At 41.6% G+C, this 26,361-nt stretch overlaps 2 protein-coding genes across 4 annotated transcripts in view; both read left to right on the top strand.

Moving 5' to 3' along the window:
* Positions 1 to 22,751, top strand: part of spegb (striated muscle enriched protein kinase b) — a 36,036-nt gene extending 13,285 nt beyond the window's left edge. For 2 of the 3 annotated variants that reach the window (XM_083996555.1, XM_083996553.1), the window contains 36 exons: positions 10 to 192; positions 817 to 983; positions 1,277 to 1,365; positions 2,347 to 2,522; positions 2,678 to 2,938; positions 3,204 to 3,362; positions 3,673 to 3,862; positions 3,958 to 4,187; positions 4,390 to 4,509; positions 4,643 to 4,747; positions 5,037 to 5,243; positions 5,338 to 5,461; positions 6,382 to 6,554; positions 6,750 to 6,862; positions 7,078 to 7,246; positions 7,353 to 7,449; positions 7,550 to 7,750; positions 7,979 to 8,036; positions 8,129 to 8,206; positions 8,324 to 8,496; positions 8,593 to 8,619; positions 8,771 to 8,923; positions 9,362 to 9,404; positions 9,508 to 9,576; positions 9,694 to 12,379; positions 12,460 to 12,606; positions 13,006 to 13,122; positions 13,440 to 13,607; positions 13,798 to 13,920; positions 15,011 to 15,175; positions 16,249 to 17,191; positions 18,431 to 18,670; positions 18,766 to 18,989; positions 19,941 to 20,016; positions 20,299 to 20,448; positions 20,532 to 22,751. In XM_083996555.1, the coding sequence (XP_083852681.1) occupies positions 10 to 192; positions 817 to 983; positions 1,277 to 1,365; positions 2,347 to 2,522; positions 2,678 to 2,938; positions 3,204 to 3,362; positions 3,673 to 3,862; positions 3,958 to 4,187; positions 4,390 to 4,509; positions 4,643 to 4,747; positions 5,037 to 5,243; positions 5,338 to 5,461; positions 6,382 to 6,554; positions 6,750 to 6,862; positions 7,078 to 7,246; positions 7,353 to 7,449; positions 7,550 to 7,750; positions 7,979 to 8,036; positions 8,129 to 8,206; positions 8,324 to 8,496; positions 8,593 to 8,619; positions 8,771 to 8,923; positions 9,362 to 9,404; positions 9,508 to 9,576; positions 9,694 to 12,379; positions 12,460 to 12,606; positions 13,006 to 13,122; positions 13,440 to 13,607; positions 13,798 to 13,920; positions 15,011 to 15,175; positions 16,249 to 17,191; positions 18,431 to 18,670; positions 18,766 to 18,989; positions 19,941 to 20,016; positions 20,299 to 20,448; positions 20,532 to 20,787 (8,660 nt within the window). In that variant the 3' untranslated portion in view covers positions 20,788 to 22,751. The remainder of the gene's footprint in view (positions 1 to 9; positions 193 to 816; positions 984 to 1,276; positions 1,366 to 2,346; positions 2,523 to 2,677; positions 2,939 to 3,203; positions 3,363 to 3,672; positions 3,863 to 3,957; positions 4,188 to 4,389; positions 4,510 to 4,642; positions 4,748 to 5,036; positions 5,244 to 5,337; positions 5,462 to 6,381; positions 6,555 to 6,749; positions 6,863 to 7,077; positions 7,247 to 7,352; positions 7,450 to 7,549; positions 7,751 to 7,978; positions 8,037 to 8,128; positions 8,207 to 8,323; positions 8,497 to 8,592; positions 8,620 to 8,770; positions 8,924 to 9,361; positions 9,405 to 9,507; positions 9,577 to 9,693; positions 12,380 to 12,459; positions 12,607 to 13,005; positions 13,123 to 13,439; positions 13,608 to 13,797; positions 13,921 to 15,010; positions 15,176 to 16,248; positions 17,192 to 18,430; positions 18,671 to 18,765; positions 18,990 to 19,940; positions 20,017 to 20,298; positions 20,449 to 20,531) is intronic. The other variant, XM_083996554.1, reaches the window with a different exon arrangement.
* A 1,650-nt stretch (positions 22,752 to 24,401) lies between these two features.
* Positions 24,402 to 26,361, top strand: LOC311004505 (SPEG neighbor protein-like; the record flags this gene model as incomplete). Its single annotated transcript, XM_083996586.1, has 4 exons — positions 24,402 to 24,508; positions 25,243 to 25,550; positions 25,924 to 26,065; positions 26,223 to 26,361. The coding sequence occupies 4 exons, from the start codon at positions 24,402 to 24,404 to the stop codon at positions 26,359 to 26,361; spliced, it is 696 nt and encodes a 231-aa protein (XP_083852712.1).

Here is a 26,361-nt window from a genome sequence, read left to right as displayed (position 1 = left end):
CCATTGCAGTTACCTGGACAAAAGACAACATGAAAGTCATCAGCTTTGCAAATTTCACAGTCAAAGTGGAGGGGGAACGACACAGTATCCTCATCAAATCTGCAAAAATAAGCGATGGTGGAAAATACTGTGTAACTGCTGTTAATCAGATGGGGAAAGCCTCCAGCAGTGCCACACTTATAGTAAAAGCAGGTAAGTCAGCACATTAACCTGGATGAAGTCAGTTATTATCATAAATTAAAAATAGTTATTTTAGCTTTTAAATATACGGCAGGACTCATATTGATGACCTATAGCCTAGGTTAATTCAGCAATTCAAAAACAAGCCAACATAACAGTCATCTTAAAAAAAAAAAAAAAAAAACACAGAACGCCTTTTTTTTTTTTTTTTTTTTACAGTGCATTGTGTTTCAGCCGGTTTCTCTCCAGCTCCCTTGTTGTTATCTCTGTGAGCAAAATGTGTGTGCCATATATTCCAGCTGAACAACCTCACTTATAGTTACCATAGCAACTCAGAGGCAAAACTGAACCTATAAATTGCCCACAGAGGCTCAGTGGCTCCACTCACTGTGAATCCACTATTGTTTGGATATCACATTTTGACATCTCAGATTCTAATTATATTTTAAGGGGTTGCTTTATTTTTTTTTCTAAAATGCTAACTCGTTGAACTCTTCTTGTTCTCATTGTGCTGTACTCTCTGTAACAAATAAGTTTACAGATGCAAAATCAAATGTTTACATAAGATGTACTCATAAAAACTGAATTGTATTGAACTGTAGGTTAAAACATAGTGTTGTCTTGCTGCTTTTATAGAGGCTGCACAGGAGCCTAAAGGAAACCTGGGTGTGCCTATGGATATTAGCAGCCCTATTACATCTGATGAGGAGTATCTCAGTCCCCTGGAGGAGGGTATGGATTTTGGAGGGCCAGAGCCAAGGCGAAGTATTGAAACACGTTTCAGGAACCCCCCGGCATTCCTGGTGAGGCTCTAGAGATCTCATTAAATAAATCCGACGTATTTACTCTCCCAACAAGAGTATGACATTTGTCTCTTTAGTCTTGACACTTACTCAACTGCATCTTTGACTCGTCTGTTGCAAAATGGTGCATGGAAATTTGTTATGTACAAACGTCATTGATCCTGTCAGTATTAATTTTCCAGTACGAACGATGTTTTCTCTCGTGTGGCCATCCCCATCAGTGCATCTATACAATTAAACCTGCAGGTAAAAATACATCTCTCAACCTCTAACTTACATTACATTTCAAACAGGTAACAATGAATGATCAAGGTGTCATTGAAGGACAGGAAGTCACCATGTCTGTCCGAATAAGTGGACAACCCAAACCCATGCTCTATTGGTAGGTCCTTTCACTTCATCAGTCAACTCATTGCTTGCGTAGGACATGGAAACGACTTTCCCAGAACCACAAACCATGAGCAAGCCTGCTCGACTGCACTGTTTGTTCTTGTGCATGCTGCTTTAATGCATCTATTAAGGGAACTGGAAACTGAATGTTTATTTAGCCCAACAATCACCAGGCTCACACAAACGGTCTTAATAGGGAAAAGGGAAGAATAACATCCTTTCCTTTTACCATGGAGCTGCTTGGTTCTCATTAACACAAATGTCTAGTTGAACTAATGAGGTCCTAGACAGCAATCTTGAATGTTCATGCAGTGTTGGAGCCATTCAAATGAGAGCAAGAAGTCCTCTCTTCCTCATATGTTCCATCAGCCAATGGCAACTTACTGCAGTTGCTGGCCAGGACAGCCTCAGATGATAAGGCTGGTCATATTCTATTTTCTCACAGCCAACAAATCCCACCAGAACAACAAACCTTGATGTTGTTGAGAAATGGCTGAAATCCGCCTGTGTTGTAAGAAGTGATAGCCTTAATGGGGAAGATGAAAAACATAGAGTCTAGAGATGGTCTTCCTGCTTCATCATGTTGTTTTGGTGCTTCATGGGATATGTTTGACAAAAAGTTTGACAGCAAGAACAAGGTACTATATGTATCAAGTCTTATCCTTTAATACAGGAGACCAGAATAGGCTTGAATCGCTCAGGAAGGTTCTGTTACTAGAGGTAGTCATGGCTCTCGAGAGACAATAGCAGAAAAGAAAGAGCTAAACATAACATTGGCAGTCCTGGACAATCTATCCCACCCCCCGCCCCTTCATACCATCCAGAGGAGAGCTGTTCGATGAAAAAGTGTGCGCTTGCTTGGTCATCCCCCATTACATAAATTCAATTTTAAAAGCTCTGAGTGGTGCATGAGTGATTCATGTCTTGTTTCAAAATATAGAACAATTGTTCCTTTCATTCTGTTCCTTTGTAGGCTGAGAGACAGAGTCACCGTAAAAACAGGCCCACGTCATGTTGTACGTGAGAGAGAAGATGGCACTTTTGAAATGACGATCAAGTCAGCAGTGAGGTCAGATTCTGGGATCTACACCTGTAAGATCATCAATGAATATGGAACCAAGCAGTGTGAAGGCAAACTAGAAGTAAAAGGTAGGTACAGACCTTAGTTTACTTGTAAGAAAAACATATACATGATACCATAAGTGCAAGTTTCAATGTGACCTGTGACTGTCTCACAACACCACAACACTGTCCGTGTATCACTTAACAACACTCTTCAGAATATGTCTTTTATTTGCACTCAGCTCCACCAGTTGAGCCAGGACTCGCTGTCATCCGCCCAGTCAAGGACATCACAGCCAAGGCCGGAGAGACGGTTTTGTTTGAGTGTCATGTCATTGGGCCCAAAGACACGGATGTGGACTGGCTTGCTGATGGGAAACTGATCCAGCCGGCGTTGCTCAACTGTAAGATGCACTTCGATGGGAGAAAGTGTCGGCTGCTGCTCAACTCGGTGCATGAGGACGACAGCGGGACTTACATGTGCAAGCTCAGCACAGCCAAAGGTAGGGAGACTAAATCCAGTCCAATCCAACTTTATTTGTTGAGCACTGTAAAGCATCCACAGTGCTGCAGAGAAATAATAAATAAAAGACTTGACAGCTCACATAAGGCATAAAATTACATATAACATACAAATAAAATAAATTAAAAGACATACAACATGGGTAAAAAAAAATAGCTGCAAATATTAGGATAAGTGATGTAAAATTATACAGAACTTAATTTATTGTCCTCTTCTGTCTATGTCATCTCATTTGAACTCTGCAGAGGAAGTGACCTCGTGTGGCAAACTCAAAGTCGTCCCCTCCATCGAACCTCTCTTCACTCGCAAGTTGGACGTCCTGGAAGTGATTGAAGGACGTAACGCTCGATTCGATTGCAAAGTCAGTGGGACGCCATCGCCTAAGGTCACATGGAGTCACTTTGGTATGATGGTACTTTATAGTGTCTTTACAATCTCAATAATTGTGAGAAAACGATACAAAATGATATAGAATGATAGTTCTGCATCAGTATTAAGCTGCTCTAAACGATATCTCGTTGTTAACTGTGTTATTATAACAATGACAAATAAAGTAAAGTAAGTAGAACAGCTAAATCACATAGTGATAGAACAGCTTTTAGTCATTCCACCTAAGAACAAGAATCATAACATCCACATCTTTGTTTTATTGTTGCTTTTGGGATAATTATTTTAATTTTAATTTTAAATACAAACTCCTCTTTCTCCTATAAGACCATCCGCTCGCAGAAAGTGAGGACATTCGTATTCTTCAGGAGGCCGGCCGTCACTCTCTCATCATATCTCACGTGACCAACGACGATGAGGGTTTCTACACTGTCACCGCCCGTAATGCTCACGGCGATGCAGAGAGTTCCGCTGAACTTTACATACAAGAACCGCGCCCGGCCATCTCCTCACAGATGTAAGAGCAGATGTTAAGTCTGAGATGTCAGGGCTGTAGTTTGCTGAGCATGGATCACAAAAGCCACTAAAACTTGCATGATCTGGGCTTATTAGGGCGAAACTAGAGAAGATGCCGTCCATCCCAGAGGAGCCAGAGGTCCCAGAGAATGAAGTGGAGCGTTTCACCATGCCCGACTTCATTAAACCCCTTTACGACCTGGATGTGATTGAGGGAAAGGAGGCTGTGCTCAAATGCAAAGTGGCTGGTTTGCCGTACCCCACCATTGCCTGGTTCCACAACGGCAAGAGGATCGAGAGCACCGAGGACAGAAAGATGACACAGTGTAAGTGTTTCTAAGAGGAAAATATAAACATCTGTTTCAAGGCTTTAAGGCGGCTATAGCTGCCCCGTGGTTTTGTGTTTTCATTTTAAGGCCACATCTCCTCTTTGTGTTCATGTTGAATACAGTCGGCAAGGTTACTAAAGATGCATTCAGACCTCTTCATATCTTATCATCATCATCCCTTCTCCATCTCTGTCTGTAGTCCGTGACGTCCACAGCCTGGTCATCCGCTCTGTGTGCCATGCCCATGGAGGCGTCTACAAGAGTGTCATCTCTAACAAAGTGGGAAAGGCCACCTGTTATGCTCATCTGTATGTCACAGGTAATGTTCTTTACTTTTTATACCATGTTCCTCTATAAAAACAAAAAACAAAAAAAAAAACACAAATTGGTTAAATGAGTGTTGAACAAAGAAACAGAAACATTTGTGATGATTGCTTTATTATCATTTTCAGATATCCTCCCTGACCCTCCTGATGGGACTCCAGTGATAGAATCCATCACTGGTAAAACCATCACCTTAAGCTGGAAGAAACCAAGGAGGCTGGACCCATCAATCGGTATAATTAGATATGTTTTATTCATCAGATTATATAAGTATGTGTTAAAATACTGCTAAAAACTATCCAGATAAATTAGACACCATGCCACAAAGATATGAATGTGTCTATATGTAGTAAAATGTCGACAGAAACCTGATGAATATGACACAATACATACAATTTAGAAGTCTCTCTACACAAAATATGAATGAATCAATGATAAATAAAAAAAGGGAATCTCAGTTTAAGCTACTGTAATTCCAACATTGTGTAGCACTGTGGATGAAATCCTTTCTTTTTCTTTAAGATTCCAGCTCTGTGATGTATGCCATTCAACAACAAGCTTTGGGCTCCATCCAGTGGATCATCATAGCATCTGGCCTGAAGGAGACCACCTACACCATCAGCACCCTCTCCAAAGCAGTCCGCTACGCTTTCAGGGTCCTGACCATCACCTCCAAGGCTTTCAGCAAACCCTCACCTGCCACTGACCCGGTGCAGCTCCTGGACAGAGGTATACAGTACATTCAGCTTTTACTGCATCTGTTTATCCATCAGTGTACGATATTTGCTTTAATATTTTATGTGCGAACTTTGTTCTACTCAAGGTCCATATCTTCAGGAGGCTCCAGTGATTGTTGACAAGCCAGAAATTGTCTACGTGATGGAGAACCAGTCTGTCACCATCACTGTTACTCTCAATCATGTCAATGCTGCAATCATCTGGAAGAGGTACCTGTCTCTCTCTTAGTATCAGTGTCTCTTGTCCTTTATTTTATTAATGACAAATGAATAACTTAACAAAGTTTAATAAACCAAAAGCAATGTCCTTGCATTTTCCTGTGATACCTTTTACAATATACAGTTATTTTCATGTTAATGTTGAAGATGATAATAGGCTCAAGTTAGTTTTCTATTACATTGCGTTGTATTTGTTGTTTTATCAACACTCCTAAAAATGTTGGGTTAAACCAATCGATCCTTGAAGGTAGTAATCAACAGTGCATTACAAACTTACATCTTAACAACTATATGAAGCCTTATATAATAATATAAGGTCAACTATATGGTAAAACAATAGTGGGCATGTAACAAACCTTGCTTTTTACTGAATTGAGGTTTGAACATACAGTAACTGTCGGGGTTGACTTAGTGCTTGGTTGCGCATGCCCGAACGTCAATCCAATGTGTTGGGTAGTCCAAAATAAACCAACACAATTATAGAAATTACAACCCAACAGCTAATAACTCCATTCCCAACAGAAATAACCTGGCGAATTGGGTTCTCAGAATACCCAATTCAATGAAAATAACCCAATTGAATTAACCAACAGGCTCAACCTATCAGTTGGGTTGAAAAAAACAACCCAGCATTTCTTTATGTGAACCATGCTGTGAACACATGATTTTTTTTCACAAGGTTCATAAGGTTGCTGCCTTGTGAACCCAGTGTTAGCAAGCACAGATAAAGTGTGACAATGTGTACAGGCGCTGTGACGATCACTCATTCCAGAGCTGTGACAAAAGTCTATTATTATATTCTGACTTATGTTCAAGTCGACAGCCAAACCACCCACCACACCTGCGCAGTGACAACATTAAACCAAAATGAGACATATTAATCTTGGTTTACAATATTAATGCTTTACCAGGAAGGGAGTGATCCTGAGCAGCAAGCCAGGCCTGTACGAGATGGCAATGCCAGATGACGACCAGCACACACTGAAGCTGCTGAAAGTGAAGAGCGCTGACGTCGGAGAGATGTTGTTTGTGGCCTCCAACAAGTACGGCAGCGACAGCTGCACCTTCAATGTGGAGATGGCAGGTAGGCATTCCATCCATCCATCCATCCATCCATCCATCCATCCATCCATCCATCCATCCATCCATCCATCCATCCATCCATCCATCCATCCATCCATCCATCCATCCATCCATCCATCCATCCATCCATCCATCCATCCATCCATTCTTTGAAATGTCACTGTAACTTGTTGCCCTTTTGCATCTCTGCCCCCAGCTCCACCAACATTTGAAACCATCATGGAGGACTTGGATGTTTGTGTGGGAGAGACCCCTCGTTTTGCTGTGGTTGTGGAGGGCAGACCCATTCCTGACATCCTCTGGTTCAAGGTTTTTTATCCTTCTCACCTGTTATTTCAAAGAACTATTGGATTTTAAGAAACAGTCAATGGTCATTTAGAACTTTCTTTAAAGACTTTTTGTGCAAGGTATTCAGTAGGCGAAGTTATAAAATAGGAATGTACCAAAGTCAGATTCTGATTGCTTATGTTATTATTTAGATAATCCACTGAAGAACTGTTAGTAAACCCTACATGTTCTTTCAGAATGATATCCTCCTGTCCGAGAGCAGTCATCACACATTTGTGTATGATGACAATGAATGTTCCCTGGTGGTCTTAAGCGCCACCACAGACGACTCTGGGGTGTACACCTGCACTGCCAGGAACTTAGCCGGATCTGTGTCCTGCAAAGCTGAACTCACCATTCATCAAGGTAAGAAGTCGAAACATCAAGAAACATGAATAAGCATCCAGTCTGTTAGCTATAGGGATGGCTGTACAGTTTATTTGATCTTATGAATGTGTTTCCATTATTGTAGCTAAAAGTAAAGCGGATCCAGTGGACGATGAGGAGACCATTCTGAGGAAAATGCGCAGATTGACAGATTATTATGACATACATAAGGAAATTGGAAGGTAAGTTATTTAGGTCCCACTACTTTGTCCAATGTGGTACTTCCTATATTTGACAGCTTTTTTCCCTGATATAACCCATCTTATTTATTTTTTCCTTCAGAGGTGCGTTTTCCTATGTGAAACGTGTGACTCAGAAGGTTGCAAAAATGGAGTACGCTGCAAAGTTTATGTCCACACGAGCCAAGAAGAAAAAATCTGCTCTGAGAGAAATGAAGCTGCTCTCTAAACTCGACCATGAAAGAGTCCTTTACTTTCATGATGCCTTTGAGAAGAAAAATGCAGTCATCATCGTCACTGAACTGTATCTTTATCATGTTATTACTGTCTTTGTTTTTTTATGCAGAGTACACAATTCATGATGCACTTTTGGTACTGTAACACTGTGTATTTTTCTGAAAAGCATTTTATTTATATAAAAAAAACTTTCCTGTTCAAAATTAAGATTTAGAAAACAGTAAATGCTGTAAATACATTACAATCAATTGCATTTTGAAGTCCCAGACAGACTAGTCCTTAACAAGTCTTTAAGATGTCACGACGAGCTGCTTGACAGATTTATAAGGAAATCCATAGTAATGGAGTCTGATGTAAGTTGAATGTTTATAACATCTCTTGCACTCAACTTGTCAACATCAGTTTTAATGATTGATTAATTTCAATTTGTTTTTGGCAACAACAGGTACGGTCATGTATAAGACAACTGCTTGAGGGGCTGGACTACCTTCATCATTTAAATATCATTCACCTGGACATCAAGGTGGGTGCATATATACTAACACCCCCAGTCTTTTTTGGAAATTAAAAGGTTTTTTTTAATTAAAAATTAAGTCCAATTGAGTAAAATGTTTGATTGATTTTGTTTTATTTTTTTCAGCCTGATAACATCCTCATGGCAGACAACCATGGTGATCAGATCCGAATCTGTGACTTTGGCAATGCGGTGGAGCTCACCCCTGACGAGGCTCAGTACTGCAAATACGGCACACCGGAGTTTGTTGCACCAGAAATTGTCAATCAGACCCCTGTGTCAAAAGCCACTGACATCTGGTAGAGTATCTTTGGAAAGTGCAACAAATCGTTGTATCTATTTGTTTTGTCTAAACACACTGTATTTTTCTAACACTTCTCTCTATTTGTCTATAGGCCAGTTGGAGTTTTAGCATATCTGTGGTGAGTGAATTTATGATTATCAATGTTATTTCATTTCTTTATTATCATTACAAAAATGTACTGTATTTCAAGAGATGAATATCATTCTCACTTTCTGTTAAGTGTACCTGTGGACTTGACATTTAATGTAAGGATTTGCTTCTGTTGTCAGTCTGACAGGAGTTTCTCCATTTGCTGGTGAGAATGACCGCAGCTCTGTGCTGAACATCAGGAACTACAATGTCGCCTTTGAGGAGAGCATGTTTGCTGACCTCTGCCGGGAGGCCAAAGGGTTTATCATAAAACTGCTGGTAGCAGACAGGCTGTGAGTAACACTGCTGGATGTCTAGTTTGCTATGTCTGTTTACAGAATACATTACAGAATACATGATTATATCATTGCAACACACAATTCAGAAACGATGTACAAATAATAATAATAACTTATGTGATTATGTGAAGCATTTGATCTGTGCTATCATTCATTATTCTTAAGTTTAAGTCTTCGATTTTTATATTACGATTTCCATTCTGTATCATCAGAATTATTCATATAGTTTAGAAGCAGCTGCAGTAGTATTAGAAATAATATTGCATATCAAATTCATATAGTGTTTATACTGCATTGTTCTCTCATCCCTGTCTGCAACTCTAATTTGATTCTTCCTCTGGTGCTTTCAAATTAAGATACCAAAGAGCTATCTAACAGAATAAATGTGCTTAAACTTGAAAGACTGAAGTATGCAACTATTTTCCCTTGTAGGAGACCTGATACTCTGGAATGTCTCCGACACCCCTGGTTCAAGGTAAGACAAGGCCAGTGAAACATTCATTTATTCATTCTACAATCACTGATCAATATCCAATTCCTAATTTTTTTCTTCAATTTAATTCCTGTTTATTATGCAGACACTTAGCAAAGGAAAGGCCATTAGCACAGAGGCCCTGAAGAAGTTTGTATCTCGCAGAAAATGGCAGGTGAGGAATTTTTTTTATTTCTTACAGTATAATGTTCTTGTCTTTGCATTACACTGAGAATACCTACAGTTGCTATTATTTTTGTTTTTTCACTACATTCTTCTTCTGCTTTTACAGCGTTCACTAATCAGCTATAAATCCAAAATGGTCATGAGGTCGATACCCGAGTTGCTGAATGATTCCTCCAGTCATATCTCCATCGCTGTTCCCAGGAACCTTAAAGAGGGTTCACCTCTGCCATCATCATCTTCAGATTCCGATGAAGACATTGATGAACTGCCATTTATCCCAATGCCACTCAACATGGAGTTCTCTGGATCAAGGATGTCTTTGAATGATATCCAGACGACCGAACAGGAGACAGTCAAGCCGAATGGAACTAATAAATGGTCTGGGTCCCCTGCTCAAGCACAGGAAGCAATGGAGCGTGACCCTAAAGAAACGAACAAGGAAGGGATTGAAATTACTGCTAAAGGTCGCCTTCGGAAAAGGTCATCACAAGACAACGACAGGGGTTCCTCAGATGAAGAACTACCAGCTGAATTGCCACAAAAGTCAGAGATGTCCAGAAAACCACTGCGAAGGGGTTCAAGCATGGAGTCAGACAAACCAGAGTGTGGGCGACGAAGAGGAGAACTTCGGCGTGGAGGATCAGCTGACAGTGCATTGCTGCTCCGGATTACGCCTGAGGAAGGAGCCGGAGAAGGAACCCAAGAGGAAGGCAAGAGAGTTCTGAAGAAAGCTGTCTCTATGGAACTACCAAGGAGAAGCACCAGCCCAGGAACGGCCAAATTGAGTCAAGAAGACTATGCTCTTAAACTGGAGTTGATGAGACAACGACTGCTTCGTGGTGGCAATGTGGACAATAAAATGAGTGGACTGAGAGGACCACTGCTAGAAACTTTAGGAATGGGTGATGAAAAACGGGCAGTATCCTCAGATCGCTACTCTCGTACCGCTCGTTTGGGCCCACCACCACTAACTAGAGCTGCATCTACCGATTCCCCAAGAGACGAAGTTCCCAAACCCAAAATTTTGCGCAAAAGTGCTTCTTTCAGTCAAGGTGATTCGGAACCCATAGCTTTGCATCGCAGATCTGGAGCTCCTCTGGAGATTCCCCTGGCACAGATAGAAGAGAGAAGGCTTAAGGAAGCTATATCGATGTCATCGTTGACTGAGCAAACCAAGTTGGATTCTCGTCCAGTGACTCCCAGGGATCCTTCACCGAAGCCACCAACTCCAGAGTCTGTTGTGCAAGAGAGTCCTACCAAAGCAGAAAGCGAGGAATCATTAATGGAGAGAGAGATAAAACAGGATGACTCTATAAACGAAAAAATGGATGGGTTGACTACTGATAGTAATTTCGATGAGAGATCAAGCACAAGTGGTTTCTCAGAGAAGGACATGAGCATATCGGAAGAACCAATGATTGAATCAGAGTATACGGGCCAGAGAATTCCTACACCTCCTCCTGAGGTCCAAAGCCCTAAACAAGAGGAGAAAATGGAAGAGGAAGAAGAAAAAGAAGAGATTAAGAAAGAGGAAGAGGAAAGAACTGTCAGTGTTTCTGAATCAAGCGCTAAAGAAAATGTAGAAGATGCTGTAGAAAATGTAGAAGAGGAAGTAAAAATGCCTGATAGATCGTCTGAGATGCTCATAACCACAAGCTCAGTTATAATGAGACCAACGCAAGAATTCTCGCCTCCCCCAGCTAGTGTCATGTCGACTTCCATAACTCCCTCCCTGCCTGCTCGGGTTGTTCTTCCAGATGGACGGACTTCAGCATACGCTAGTATAATGCAGACTATCATGGTCCCTACACTTCAGCCTCTCAGTGAGTCACCTATAGGCCCCTCTTCGCCTGTTGTTGTTCCGACCTCAGTATCATATGAAACATCTTCACCTGCTTTACCAGTTGTGCCAAAGCCAGCCATCATTTCGACCACCGAGCACCCTGCTGTTTATTCCAGGGTAGCATCGCCAGAAATGATGACAAAAGAACCTAGTCCACCAAAGACTACCACACATTCCTCATCCCAACAAGAGCGTTCAGCAGGAATGGACTTTGAGGACATTTCCTCTGAAGAAGTCTTTGAGGCTCGCTTCAAAAAACGTGAGTCTTCCCTCACCAGAAGTCTCAAATTTTTGTCACGGTCCAAAAATGACAACAAACCACAAGACTCGGGAGAGTCAGGGGAAGAGATATACAGACCTGGGCCAATTGGTGCACCACTAGAATTGGCACCAAGGAGACTTGAAGAGAAGTCAAAGTCAGTCCAGGACCTTCGTGAAGCTCAAAAGGACCAAGGCTTTATGAGAAGACTCTCTATGCGTCTAAAGAGAACTCCATCAGCTGAGCGTAAGGATGAAGCAACCAAAGAAGAAGACTCAGTTGCTTCAAGACGAAGGCTCTCGTGGACTCTTGGCCGACGAGGATCACAGGAAAAGAAGGACGTGGAAATGATGCGCGTAGATGGAGCTGACGCCTCGGTGGAACAAGAAGAAAAGGAGCTTAAGAAACCTAATGAATCACCAGTCTTGGCAATGCGAAGGAAGATCGAATCTACAGTGGCTGGTATCTCCACCCGGATTCGTAGCTACTCAGAGGAAAGGAGAACATCATCGGAAGAAAAAGAACAAAAGAGGACACCCATTCTCTCCATGCTTCGTCGTGCAACATCAGAGAGCCGTGCTACCAAGGTTGCCAGCGTTCCTCAGAACCAGCTGGCAGCTCAGGCCAGCAATGGTGCCTCATCAGAGTCTCTAGACTCTGTGTCCAGCCTAAAGTCTGACGCATCAAAAGGTAGGAGTTGCTCCACCTTTGATCAGAGTGCTACACTTTCTTGAATGAGGGATGATTGGTTTGATGTTTTTCTTGTAAAGGTGTGGAGGAGCGCCGATCTCGCTGGGATAGATGGGGTCTGACCAGAGGGAGGCGGGACAAGACAGTCTCACAGCCTGATTTAACAACAGCAATCTCAAGAGATAACAGTTCCTTACGCTCACGCCAGTACTCTAGACTGGCATCCGGTAAGTGTACATAAAGAGGCACTGGGCTAGAGCTAACATCTATCATATGGCTTAGTTTAGCAGAAAGACTCAAAGCAGGATCAAACTTGTGTCGTTCATGTTGCCATACAGTTTCCAAGCAACCACCCGAGACAGAGAAGTGTGCATGCTCATTCAAACGTACATAAGAAGTAGTTCCAGATAACCCAGAGCATGTTTTTAATGCTGCTTTGTCAGGCTTTCCTCCACCCACTCCAACAAAAAATACACTGCATGTGTTGAATTTGTAGGTCATTATAAGTAATTGAACATACACTTTGTTCCTACTCAGACCTAGCCCAGGGGTTATATCATGGCTCAGCAACATGTGCATGTTCAGTATGAATGAGATTTAATTTGTCTGATGTCTTTGGCGGCCAGATTTCCCTCCAGTCTTCCACATCAAGTTGAGAGATCATGTTCTGCTGGAGGGGGATCCAGTCACTCTCAGCTGTCTGCCAGCAGGCAGCCCCCACCCAAACATCACCTGGCTGAAAGGTAAAGACCTGATATAAAGACAGCAACTTGCTAAATACATACTGGCCTCATAGGTGGATGGTCAGAATCAGTTCACTTGCAAATTACAATAATTTACATCATTGCTCTTGGTTCCAAATTGTGTAGAGGCATAATGACGGCCTGTGTTGCATCTCTGTGCATAGTAACATACAGTGCCATGATAACAGAGGCTGCCTCAGTGCAAACAATGCAGTAACTGAAGTGTTCAGTGATTTCTCACTGAATATCTATGAATCTTTTGTTATTTGATGATGTTATGTTGATTAAAACAACCTTATACATGTGTGTTTCCTCAGATAAGAAGCCTCTGGAGATTGATGCAAGGATGAACATGATCGCTTGCCCTGATGGTCGGCAGCTACTGATGATCATGCAGACAACCAAGAAGGATGCAGGCGTTTATGAGTGTGTGGCTACAAATCCCCTGGCCGCTGTGTCCAGCGCCTGCACGATATCTCTTGCTCGTAAGAACTGAGACATACTACCTCCCTTTAATTTCAGTCTGTGAGGAGAATTAAACCATGTTACATCCTATAGTGCATATCATAATACTATAAAAAAAAAAATACAGCAATATTGGGGCAAGTAGGGGTCCAAGGAGGTGTATTTCTGATTAGATAGATCTATAAACTACCAATGTATTTGTTTTAACAGGCCTCCCCAATCGTCCTGGGACCCCTGAGATTCCTCAGAAGTGTAACAACACGGCCCTGGTACTGTGGAGACCCTCCGACACCATGGCCCCCTGCACATACTCTCTGGAGAGGAAGACAGAGGGTTAGTGTTTACAAAGTTTTATTGCCTGCCCTATATTATTTTTATTGTTACATTTCACTGAGTTTTCAAAGGGTTACCTAGACGCAAGTATAATGGGGTCTCTGCATGCTGTGGCTTACCCATCCTATGCAGTGCCTACCTTAATACTACAGGAAACAATAAATTGTGATCACATGTACAGAATATAGTGTAGGTACGATACCCCTACTCCCATCAAACTATGTAATAAACAACATCATTCTTATGAAAATTATATCAACAACACTGCATAAATAATACAAAAAATGTCCAGGTTGCCATGGCTACATGTGGGCTACGCAGTGGTGAAGGTGAAATAGTGAAATCTCACTTCTGTTCTTATGGCAATATCATTGTCAATAAAGTAGAGGAATTGGAGAAGACTGTCTTGTGAGTACCAGAGCAAGGAAGTTGCACAAGGGAAAAAAGAGAACTCGCAACACTGTCTTCCCTCATAATAGAAAAAATATTTGTTCAAGGGCTACATATTAAAAGAGACAACGTTTCAAGCGACTTGCTCTACATTCAAATGTACAATTATGTGAATCATCATTGTACATTTCTCTTCTCTTTTAATATGTAGCCCTTGAATAAATATATTTTCTATTTCGAGAAAAGACAGTGTTACTGTTGCTGCATTTTGGATGTGCATGAGCTCTTTTCTTTTGTACCTCAATTTAATTGAAGTTAACAAATTTTAATTAGATATATATGAGCTTTTCGCAAGGTCAACAACAACATTATCACTTAAATGTGCCAAGTACCAGGTGCTAGCAGAGCTGTGCAGGAAGCAGGGATGGATCACCCACTGTGAACTGATCAAAGTGGGATGTTGGGGCTTTGCAGGCCAGCCACTCTGCAAACTCTTGAAACCGGGGTTAGTGAGACTGGCTAAGAAGAGGGTCATCAAATTGGTCACAAGAGGGTGGCTCTCTTTGAAGAGAGAGGCCCCAAAGTTAACTGCTGCTAGGATGTGAATAAATGTCATTCATGTCTTTCTATTCGACTAAAAGAAGTAAAGTAGGAATAAAAATAACACCAATGTTAAACATGTACATTTTCTGCTCCCCAGGTGAGAAGAACTGGCTGATAGTGGCAACAGGGGTGGCAGACTGTTACTACAATGTGGTCGACCTACCTCCAGGGTCCTCCTTTAGGTTCAGGGTGGCATGTGTCAACAAAGCCGGCCAGGGCCCCTACAGCAACCTGTCCGAGGTAGTGAGCATGGATGCTTCAGGTATGTGTTAACTAGATATCGTCTATTATATCAGGCAGAAATATACACAACAAAGCATTTTCTGTGTACTCATTTAATTGATTTATCTCACTGTCAATTTAAAGTGATACGCCAACATTTTTTTTTTTCGTGTCTTGCCTCACTCCCGAGTCCATGACCAGCAGATAGACACCATCCTTTCGACTGTGCGTGCAGTAACAAGGTAGATACGGGCAGAGCTGGCGCACCACTAATTAGCTTAGCTCAAACGCTGGAAGTGCATAGGTAGTGTTAGCCTGCCTCCACCTAAAGTCATCAGAGAAACTCTTCAGCAACTCTAAACGGAAACCAGCGGGCTGATCTTCGTCTCAGAGCTGACAACATTTTCCGGTAAGGCATCTTGAGCGGTCAAATGCCGGTAACGGAGGGTTCAAGCAAAGACGGTTTATTTTGGTTCAAGCTAGCTACATCGAGGGTAGGTTAGCTTCCTATTTCAAAGTAAAAGCACAAATTCTATCGCCATTGTTTCCTGTATGTAAAGGGCAACAGGTGTTTAATTTTGTGAAAGTAACCGGAAGTGCGTTGGTCACAGCGGCTAGCTTGAGTAGCACTGAATTCGTCCGAACAAAATTGTAAACAGCTGGTATTTAGACAAATTAACGACACACTGCTGATCGAAATGGCTACTTTCTCGCCTAAAAATGTTTGAAATGTTGATAAAGTGATATATTTACAGAGTTTAGAGCTAAAATTAAATTGGCTTTTGACTGCTGATTTCAGCTCAGGTAGGAGGCAGGCTAACACGACCTATGCATTTCCAGCGTTTGAGATAAGCTAATTAGCGGTGCGCCAGCTCTGCCCGTATGTCCCTTGTTACTGCACGCACAGTCAAGAGGATGGTGTCTTTCTGCTGGTCATGGACTTGGGATTGAGGCAAGACATGAAAAAAAAATGCTGGCGTATCCCTTTAATATATATGTACTCACATCATTCAAGCTTGATTAGGTGCTCTTGTGATTTGGGGAAAATGTACATCACAGAATATTTCTACTCCTGAAAAATGCATACAAATCCTCGCTTTCCTTGTCTTTAAGCAGAACCAGCTAAATCCAGTGCAACTGTGGTGGTCAAAACTGCCCCTGCGACTTCTCCTACTGCCCCTGTGGTGATGATGTCATCCATGAAAGTGCCTCCCATGAAACCAGCTCCTAGTAAATCCACTACAGTGACACTTGCCCAACCTGTCCCTCCGCCCACATTAGCTCCCGCTGCCTCTGTGGTTAAATCTGTGTCTCCAGTCACCGTCAAACCCACCGTTCAGGTTGATGCCAGCCGTCCTGCTGTTGTCTCCCCTGTTGTCCCCCCTGTTAGTCCAGCCCCCTCTGAACAAGCTCCTGTTCAGACCACCACAAGTATCCAAATCCCGCCAACAAAAGCCAAGACCACCCTTAGCATTAGTGTGAGTAAACCCCAAACCAAGTTGGCATCGCCACCAGTTGTTCCACCTAAACCTCAAAGTCCTGTTAACACAGCCCTATTTAGAAAAGCCCCTTCTCCTTCTCCTTCACCTGCACCTGCACCTGCACCCGCACCTGCTCCTGCTCCTGCGTCTGCTCCTGCACCTGCGCCTGCTCCTGCCATCGGGAAACCAATTTCATCCGTGCCAATGTATGCCCCAACTGTGAACGCACGAGTCACTTCGCCATCTCGACCCAGTTCTGCCCCGACAGCCACCACACCCTCAGCCACCGCACCCTCAGCCAGCGCAACCTCAGCCACCGCACCCTCAGTCACCACACCCTCAGTCACCACACCCTCAGTCCCTTCTGTGACCATCTCGCCGCCTGTGGTGGTGGTGCAGAGCCTGACGCCTGTGCTGCAGGGAGGGGACAGCTGGAGTAACCCATCTGGACGGGTCACCCCGTCGGGACGGGTCACGCCATCGGGACGCAGGACACCGCTGGGCAAGCCTGGGGAGGGATCTCTGCGCCAGGGAGTTCCACAGAAACCTTACACCTTCATGGATGAGAAAGCAAGGTAGATAGATAGAATATAGAGAACAGTTTATTGCAAGAAGTTGTTGCACCTACGTATCCTGACCCATGTGTTTAACTAGCACTAACCCTAACCACTGCATTGGAAGCAATTCAACCCACAGGCTTCGAGCTGCTGTGATATGTATTCTGTTGAAGTCTCTGACTACGAGCAAAGGATAAAACACTGAAATTCGGTGCATTTTTAACCAGTCATTAAAAGTATCAATCATTTAATGAGACAATGAGAAAAGTCAAGTCAAGTCACAGTTTATTTATAGAGCACATTTAAAACAACCTCAGTCGACCAAAGTGCTGTACTGTTGCAAAAGCACAGTATAGTTAATCATAAACACTACAACAAACAAAAACAACACAAGGGATAATAACCATTCAATTTAAAACAAATTTAAATTAAAAAGAGAGAATAAAAAGAGAGTAAGAGAGAGAGAGAGAGAGAGAGACAGAGAGATGGCCGCCACAGACAGACCTGGCTGCCCAGAGAGGAGCGCCTCTGTCAGCTCTGTCCACACAGACAGGTAGAGACAGAGCAGCACTTCCTGCTGCATTGTGACTCATACACACACATCAGGACACAGACATACACTAGAATCACACATACAACACCAAACTTCACCACACTCTCAGACCAGGACAAATTATATTCTGTCATCTGTTAGGAGAACAAAGGGCCACTGCTTTGAAAGCAGCAAAATATGTCAATGAGTGTCATAAAAAAAGAGAAGAGCTGCTCAACATGAGCTCCTCTATATGAACAGCTCCTCCTGCTCCTGTTGAGTTTTACCTGCTAAATGATATCTACACTGTTTGTTCATTAGTATCATCTTTATTATTATATATCTGTTTATTTATTTATGTTGTATGTGTTATTATACCATTTTTGTAACGCTTTGGCAATATTGTATTGACAGTCATGCCAATAAAGCTTGTGAAATTGAAAACTGAAATTGAAATTGAGAGAGAGAGCTACACGGTAACACATGTGTTTGTGTGTATCACATGTGTATTCACATGTGATTCACATAAAATTGCGCCAAAACCACAAGCAAATAACATGATTCCCATGTGCTAAATTTTTCACATGTGAAAAATCACATGTCACATGTGAAATTCATGTGTTTCTTTCTGTAAGGGTAAACATGCAAAGAAATATCATCAACATCAGATCTGGTATTAGTTTTGTGTCTACCTGCTGAATTCATAGCATATCCTTGTCACACAGGGGCCGTTTTGGTGTGATCCGTGAGTGCCGAGAGAACGCCACAGGAAACCTCTTCATGGCCAAGATCGTCCCATATGAGGTTGACAGTAAGCAGTCAGTGCTGCAGGAATATGACATCCTCAAGTCCCTTCATCACGAAAGGATCATGGCTCTGCACGAAGCTTACGTCACACCACGCTACCTGGTGCTTATTTCTGAGTACTGCAGTGGGAAGGAGCTGCTCTACAGCCTCATAGACAGGTGAAGGACTGTTACTCATTTGTCACTTGATTAGCAGAAACGCTCTTTCTAAGCGTCGGCCTAATAATATACTGTACTTACTGTTTTCCTCTCAGGTTCCGTTACTCTGAGGACGACGTGGTGACCTACATCGTGCAGGTCCTCCAGGGTCTGGACTATCTCCATACCAGACGCATCCTCCACCTGGACATCAAGCCAGAGAACATCATAGTCACCTACATGAATGTCATCAAGATCATAGATTTTGGCAGCTCTCAGACATTCAACCCACTCTTCCTCAAGCAGTTCAACCCTCCTATTGGAACTCTGGAGTACATGTGTAAGACACCTACTATTCATGATAGAGTGATAGTAATCACTCAAATCCGCAAAATCCCTCAGACCTCTGAGCTTAGTAACTATGTGTTTTGGTTTTGTGGCCTGAACTTTGCTTCACTTGTTCACTCTCACTACGCCACACTTCCTGACCTGCACAAAATAGCAAATAAGCAAAATTAGCAGCTGGTGAACAATGTTCTTATGCAGCTCTGCATCTGCTGGTTGGATAAGCAGTAATGTGCTAACACATTTTTCCATATAAGCCTTTTAATACATTAATATTTGCAGATTCTCTTGCTGAAATGTGTCCCTTAAAATGACATTTTATTAATGTCTCATTTAGATCAGCAGCTATTATTAGGAGGCACATGAGAACGCACCCTATTCAAATTTGTTCACATAAAACAGACACTAATGAACAGTCACAAATATAGTTATACAATACAGTCCAAATGTATTACCGAGCATAATTTGGAATCTCTGAGAACGATGACTGTGCTGAATGTAAAAGATGCTGCACTTCATTCTAGTAGTAAGATGTTGTTTGAAAGAAACCACTGGAAGTGTGTTCAGTGGAATTGAAAATGTTAAGATAAGACACACACAATTCCTCAGTGTGTGTGAAGTGTGTTCAGGCTAAACTGGTCATTTTGGGGGGAAAGAATCAAGCACTTTTGTATAACTGTGCTAATCAGGAAAGAGTATGAATGATTTTTTTTTATGATTTATTCTGTTAATCCTGATGTAGTCTCTTCTACTCCTCAGGTTTATTTAACTGTATTGTCAGTGTGCACCAGCTATGAAAACAAAGGCTAATAAACTCAGCTAAACTAAAACTATGCACAAAACAACATCAGAACTGAAGTCAACGTACAAGGATTTTCTGCAGATGAGATTGAAGTTAAACATAAAAAAAATAAAGCCTGGCCTCTTTCTCTTTTCCTGTTTACAGCTCCAGAGATGTTGAAAGGGGATGTAGTAGGTCCTCCAGCTGACATCTGGAGTGTGGGTGTGCTGACTTTCGTCATGTGAGTACTGCTTTCTCAGCTTCCACTCAGCAGGTCCTCTTTAAATAGAAATGTCATAGTGTTCTTTAAGGGAAACTGGGTCTATGATTAAGGAATGTGTTGTGATCCTGAAATGTTTGTTTTGATTTCAGCTGTTAATGCTGTAATTTTGAATGCAGAGGTGTGTCTTGATGGTAGTGTCTTCATTGACATCCAAACTAATGAATCAGCCTTGATGTAGATGTATTTCACATGGTTGATTTTTTGGAGTGATCCAGGCAGTTCTTTCCGCTCGATTTCCAGGTTGAGTGGCAGGTCGCCTTTCATGGAAAATGATCCTCAGGAGACTGAAGCCAGGATCCAGGCGGCCAAGTTTGACCTCTCTAAACTCTACCAGAATGTGTCCCAAAGTGCCTCTCTGTTTCTTAAGAAGATTCTCTGTAGCTACCCTTGGTAAGCCGAACCCCACTAGAGACCTAAATTTACAACAAGACTTCTATAAATACTTCCTGTCCTCACTGTCTGGTCTTCAACAGGGCCCGTCCATCCATTAAGGACTGCTTCAGTAACTCCTGGCTTCAAGATGCCTACCTGATGCGCCTTCGAAGGCAGACCCTCACCTTTACAACCACCCGTCTCAAGGAATTCTTGGCCGACCAGCAGCGCAGGCGAGAGGAGGTGGCCACCAAGCACAAAGTTCTCCTGCGGTCCTACAGGAGCTCAGCGCAAAGCCCCACCAGCCCCACCACGCCAACTGTGCCACCCTCACCCACCACACCTGTCACCCAGTGAAAACAGGCTTCCAAGCACCAGTTGGTGGTGGGACTGCATGGGGGGGAAGCGCTGTCGGAGCAAGACAAGACTTTGGGGCCGCCAGGTTGGATTGTTCCTTCAGGTCTGAGTTGTTGAAGTTGGTCATAAGGAAGAAAAAAAGAATGAAACCAGCAGTGGCTGTGATCGACAGAGACATCATTTCTTTTTCTCTTTTGTGGTTCTGAACAAGAATCTAAAAGAAGGATTTCATGCCTATGGAGCTCCTCTGATCAGAGCCTGACTGCACTTTTTTTTATAATGTGGACCTTGTTCATACAAGGCAGGGCAGTGTCTCCAAGTTAGTACCTCAAGGTTTGCAACTTTGCATATATTTTGGATAAATTACTTCTTTTCTTAGGGTCAAGTCACATAATAACACACCAACCACAGAAGGCCTGAAATCGATATCATAAATCTATATGATGTTGAAAACATGAATCAAAGTCATTCATTAGGCTTTGAAATAGGAAATACATAGAAGACGGACTGCTAAAACAATGATGCCTTTTGTATAGTATAGTAAGACCTCTGCTCCCTAAATCTATCACAGAATCATATTCAGATGTTCCCTGAGCAGCCAAAACTAGGACGGCTGATTCTCTTTCTTTGATTTATAACAATGTAGGATTCAAAATTTTTCTCTTTATTAACTTAATCTATCACTTTACTCACAGCAGTGTAATTTGTGCTGTCTGAGATTTTATACTGCCATAGCACCTCTGTCAAGACTGTAGCAGCTCCAGAGAGAACAGTTTGTTTGATTTGGAGTTTATTAGACACATATTGAGTTCAGTAGATACACTGGAGGGTTCTCTACAAGGGCTATTAGACAAATGACTCCTTTAATCAGCACAAATTTCTTCCCTAATGTTAAGAAACGTGATCAGTAGAATTCCCTTCTCTCTCAGAAGTGGGGGTTTACAATATGTTTTTTGCTATCATCGTCCTCTTTGCTCTACATGATGATATATACGGTACAAGAGACTCCCTGCTGCACCGTCACCGTGTCGGTGCTGGCTGACACTGGTCCTTCACCACAGATAAGCTAACAAACACATTACTGGCTTCCAGTTTAACAGCTCTCTTCCACTCAGCCCAGTGTCAAGGATCCGGTTTGATTAGCCACGCACTTGTCACTTGAGTTTACGAAAAGTGAGGTTTACAGGTTTTTGCTGAGTCGGCGGGTCAGTTTCTACTTAAACACACAACCTTCCGTAAATGTTAGATTATTTGTGGGGTTGGTGGTGAACTGAGTAACCTACTGGTGATACTGGGGTGCCCCTAAGTGCCCTTAAAGAGTTAGCTTCAGTCAGCATATAAAAATAGCCTCTCCAGTTCATTGAGATGTCATTGGGATGTTGATGAAGAAATTAGCTGAGTGTATAAATTCTTATTTTAACCATAACTTTAAACAGCTCGGCACCGCTTTCTTTCATTTTTATGAATTAGATTTTAAATACAGTAGCTGAACTTTTTATAAATAAAGTGAAGTGAGATTTAAGTAAGAAGTAAGATTTAAATTGGTTAGAATTACCATTACATTTTACATAAATAAATAATTAATTTATGTATACCCTTAATTTAAGTTTTATACATCTTTTTGGTTTTCCAGTCTATATAAGCGTACACTGTCAAAAGTCAAAGTGATCAAAAGAAAAAGAAAAAGAAAAATCAATTCACAGGCAATGTTTCAGCCACTGCACACTGTACAAAATATAAAATAAAATAAGAAATGTCAACACCTCAGACAATCATACACATGTAGAATAAGAAAACAACTGTAAATAGGAAATACTTCCTTTTATTCCATTAATAAAAGAGAGTGTAAATACATGAACACATACAGTACCTCCATGACTGGACAATTTTCAAACCATTACAAAACAGATGAATCATGATTATTTTTTTCACTCTGGTTTCAATCCTAGTCGTTTACTCTAATAGACCACATTAAAATCTGACTCAGACACAATAGTTTTATAACCTTTAGCCAGAGGATGCTTCAACCTATGATTCATTTTGAAAGTCTATCTTCTATCTAATCCACATCATTGGCTTTGAGATAATATTGATTTTATATCAATGATACATTGATCCTTATTATTTTATGGTAAATAAATGGCTTAAGTAGTGTTGTGCCTGTTAGTATTGCTTTGCCTTGTGACAGCAAATTCAGTTTTTCAAAACCAGCATGTGAGACTTTTGCACAAATGTCAGATATATTTTGGGGTCACCTGCAAACATTTGATATCAGCTACAGATTTGCACACTCAACACACCATTTGTGTTTAGATTCATAAGGAGAAAGTATCAAGGAACCTTAAGCGGACACAAGGAGTCTCTTTGGATGGTAGAAATCAATTCTGAGTTCTTTTAACATGTGATGACTGACAGAGGTTGTTGGTAATTCTATGAAGATATTTGACTAGTTCTATATATTCTAACGCTATTGCTAGATAAATACTGCCTTTTTCTGCAGCTCTTTGTTGTTTTGGCTCAGTCATTTTCCTATGCAGAGTAGAAGTGAATCACTAAGGGAGTTGTTAAAAACCTGAATGAAAACATGCAAGATCAGCATGAAATGCAACATTGCATACAATTATAAACGTTTGTGCAATATATTAACTCTGTTCTTCACATGTAAAAAAAAAAAAAAGAAAAGAAAAAAGAAACAACTGCTTGTACGCAGAAAACAGGGTTTTGAAGAAGATGTTGAACGCTCCACATTTTGTATTAAAACCTCAATGCCGTATTTTGTGGAATGTGTTGCAGTGCCTCGTGATGGATATTAGACCCACAGAGAAAATAGCCTGTTAAATGAATGACTAGTTCTTTATTTTGATTATATGAATGTGACTACTTTGTGTGTGTGTGTGTGTGTTCACAATTTGTTTATTTATTGGGTGACTGTATTTGTTACAGCTTCTGCTTTTTATTTTTGTGAAATCTCTGAATCTGGCATGGAAAAGGCATGACAGCTGTTATGGCTATGAACAATAAAGGAAATGTGACAAATATGGGATTTGGGGAGTAGCAAATTATTTCAACAGATGATGAAAAGTGCAACATGCATAAAACTATAAGTTAATTTGTTTGAGTTAAATAAATAAAAAAAACCTGAATGGCCTGTGGTCAGTTCATGCTTCACCACTCCCTCCGCATGACCCTGAGCACCAACAGATACATGCTTATTCTCAGCGGGGACGATTCATATTTCAACATACTTCCATTTAAACGACCATTAACGCTCCAGGGTTCTCCAGAGCATTTGAGATGAATGCTATATAAGGATGGGAAATGTCTCTGTAACATTTGTTGCGCATCTTCAGTCTTGTTTGACAATTGCCTAATATCCAAAGAAGGAGAGGGAGAATCTGGGCGATGATTCATTTGCCTTGATCCTAGAAGACCTGCAAAGCTCCTCCTGACCTCTACATATAAAGCAGGAGCCTTTTTATGTTTGCTGACTCTGGAGAGGACTAGAGGCAGAGAGGATCTTCAAGAGGATCTCCAAGGTGAGAAAATCCAAGAGTAGGTTGTACTTGTTTGGAAGGTTGTTTCTTTGCCGCTGATATTGACTCTGACTGCTGCAGATGTCCAAAGTGAAGGCGGCACCCCCTCCTGGGTGCACACTGAACATCAACGATCCTCAGGTCCAGGAGGCAGCTATCCGAATCCAGGCGTCATATCGTGGACACAGGTACGGAAATTGCTGTTTTTGTCCTTGATATTGACCCTTTTTTGCTGCAGTTGGGTAGATATGCTCAAACCGCTGTACACAGTTTGAATATAGTACAGATGCTCAAACCACTGTACACAGTTTGAATATAGTACAGATCTGACCTACAAAGGCAAAGTGCAGTAACTGTAAAAATGCCAAACTGAGAAAAACTGCTTTTTGTGTTTTTCATTGTCAGGTTTAAGCATCAAATTATGAATAACTACCAAGTCTATAATTGATTAGATAAAAGTGGACTGAATTAAATGTATTTTGTAGTTTGTCTTTCTGACCAATTTTGACAGATACTGCACTTTTGCCCTGGTGTTGGTGCAGATACTGCACTTTGGCTTGGTATTAGCTACAGGCATTTAGCCTTGGTTTTACTCCAATGGAATTATGCAGATACTGCACTTTGCCTTGGTTTCACAGTGCTTTTTTGAATGGACGGCAAAATAAAAAGCCCAATAACTTTTAGCTTTTAGAAATTTTTAGCAGTACCAATATCAAATTCTACCAGATTGAACTTTTGATTGGTCATAAAAAAAATGAAGAAAATGCAGATAGATACTGCACTTTGCCTTTGTAGGGCAGAGATGCAAATACTTTTGCCTTTGTGCACAGTCAGACTTATTAGTTCATTGATGCATGCTGCACCCATTCATGCATAAAATCCTTGCGCGTTGAATTCTTATTTTCCTGTGTTTGTCATACAGATCACGTAAAGAGATGCGAGAGAAAGGCCCCCCGAAGATCTTGCAGGAGCTCAAAGATGTGGTTCTTGTTGAGGGCAGTGCTGCCAAGCTGGAGTGCAGAGTCAGTGCTTTCCCAGATCCTTTCATCGTCTGGTACAAGGACGGCAAAGAGCTGAAGGATGGTCCCAAGTACCGCTACGTGTTTGAAGACCCGGACTTTGTGGCGCTCGTGGTTCGAGACGGGGTTCTGGCTGATCTGGGAAAATACACGGTCACCATTAAGAATCCATTCGGGCAGACATCAGGATCTGCTTGTATTCTGGTGGAGGGTGTGTACGGACTGTTCACATTTTGTCATTGCGATGCTTTGCAGTGGGGAAGGAACCTGAGATTCGTCAGCTGGTCAGAGATGGTCAAACCACCTGAACCAGTTCAGTATTCTTGGGATATGCTTTTGTTACTTCTGGGCAGAACCAGTCCAGTTTGTTTTCCTGTTTTCAATCATTATCCTAAGCTAAGCTAACCAGCTCTTGGCTGTAAACATGTATTTGTTGGTATTAGATATTAAAGGTATCAATCCTCAAGAGTATTTCCCCAAATATCCATTGTTTACCACAAAAATATCTCACTTTTTAACACCCTATTTTCTGGACATTGCAGTAAATCTTCAATACATTAAGTATTTGCATCATGCTCTCCCAGTCCCTGCAAAGGTTTCTAAAGGCCCGGACAACAAGAAGGCCAAGAGAGGGACTACAGTCGTGCTCAAGGCTGAAATAAGAGGAGAACCTCCTCCAGATGTTGCCTGGCTCAAAGACGGAGATGACATCGAAGAAGATGAAAGGTAGGAAGTCGGGACAATTATCAACTGTATTCATTAACCATATTTCTTCAATGTAGATCATATTGAAATACATTTTCTATGAACACCATCATCACTGTGGTGATGTTTGGCAAATAAATGTCAGAAGGACACAAATCTTACGGTGGTTGTCTTATAGGGTTTTCTTTGATGTTGGAGACACCAACACAATCCTCACCATCAAAAATGCAAAGTCGTCTGATGCTGGCAAGTACGAGGTGTTTGTGGAGAACAATCTGGGAACGGATCAGTCCTTTGCTCGTGTGGACATCCTCTAA

The sequence above is a fragment of the Trachurus trachurus genome (genome assembly GCF_905171665.1).
Source record: "Trachurus trachurus genome assembly, chromosome: 21".
NCBI lineage: Eukaryota > Metazoa > Chordata > Actinopteri > Carangiformes > Carangidae > Trachurus > Trachurus trachurus.
The sequence above is the reverse complement of the archived record's forward strand: the minus strand, read 5'-3'. Positions and strand labels throughout refer to the sequence as shown.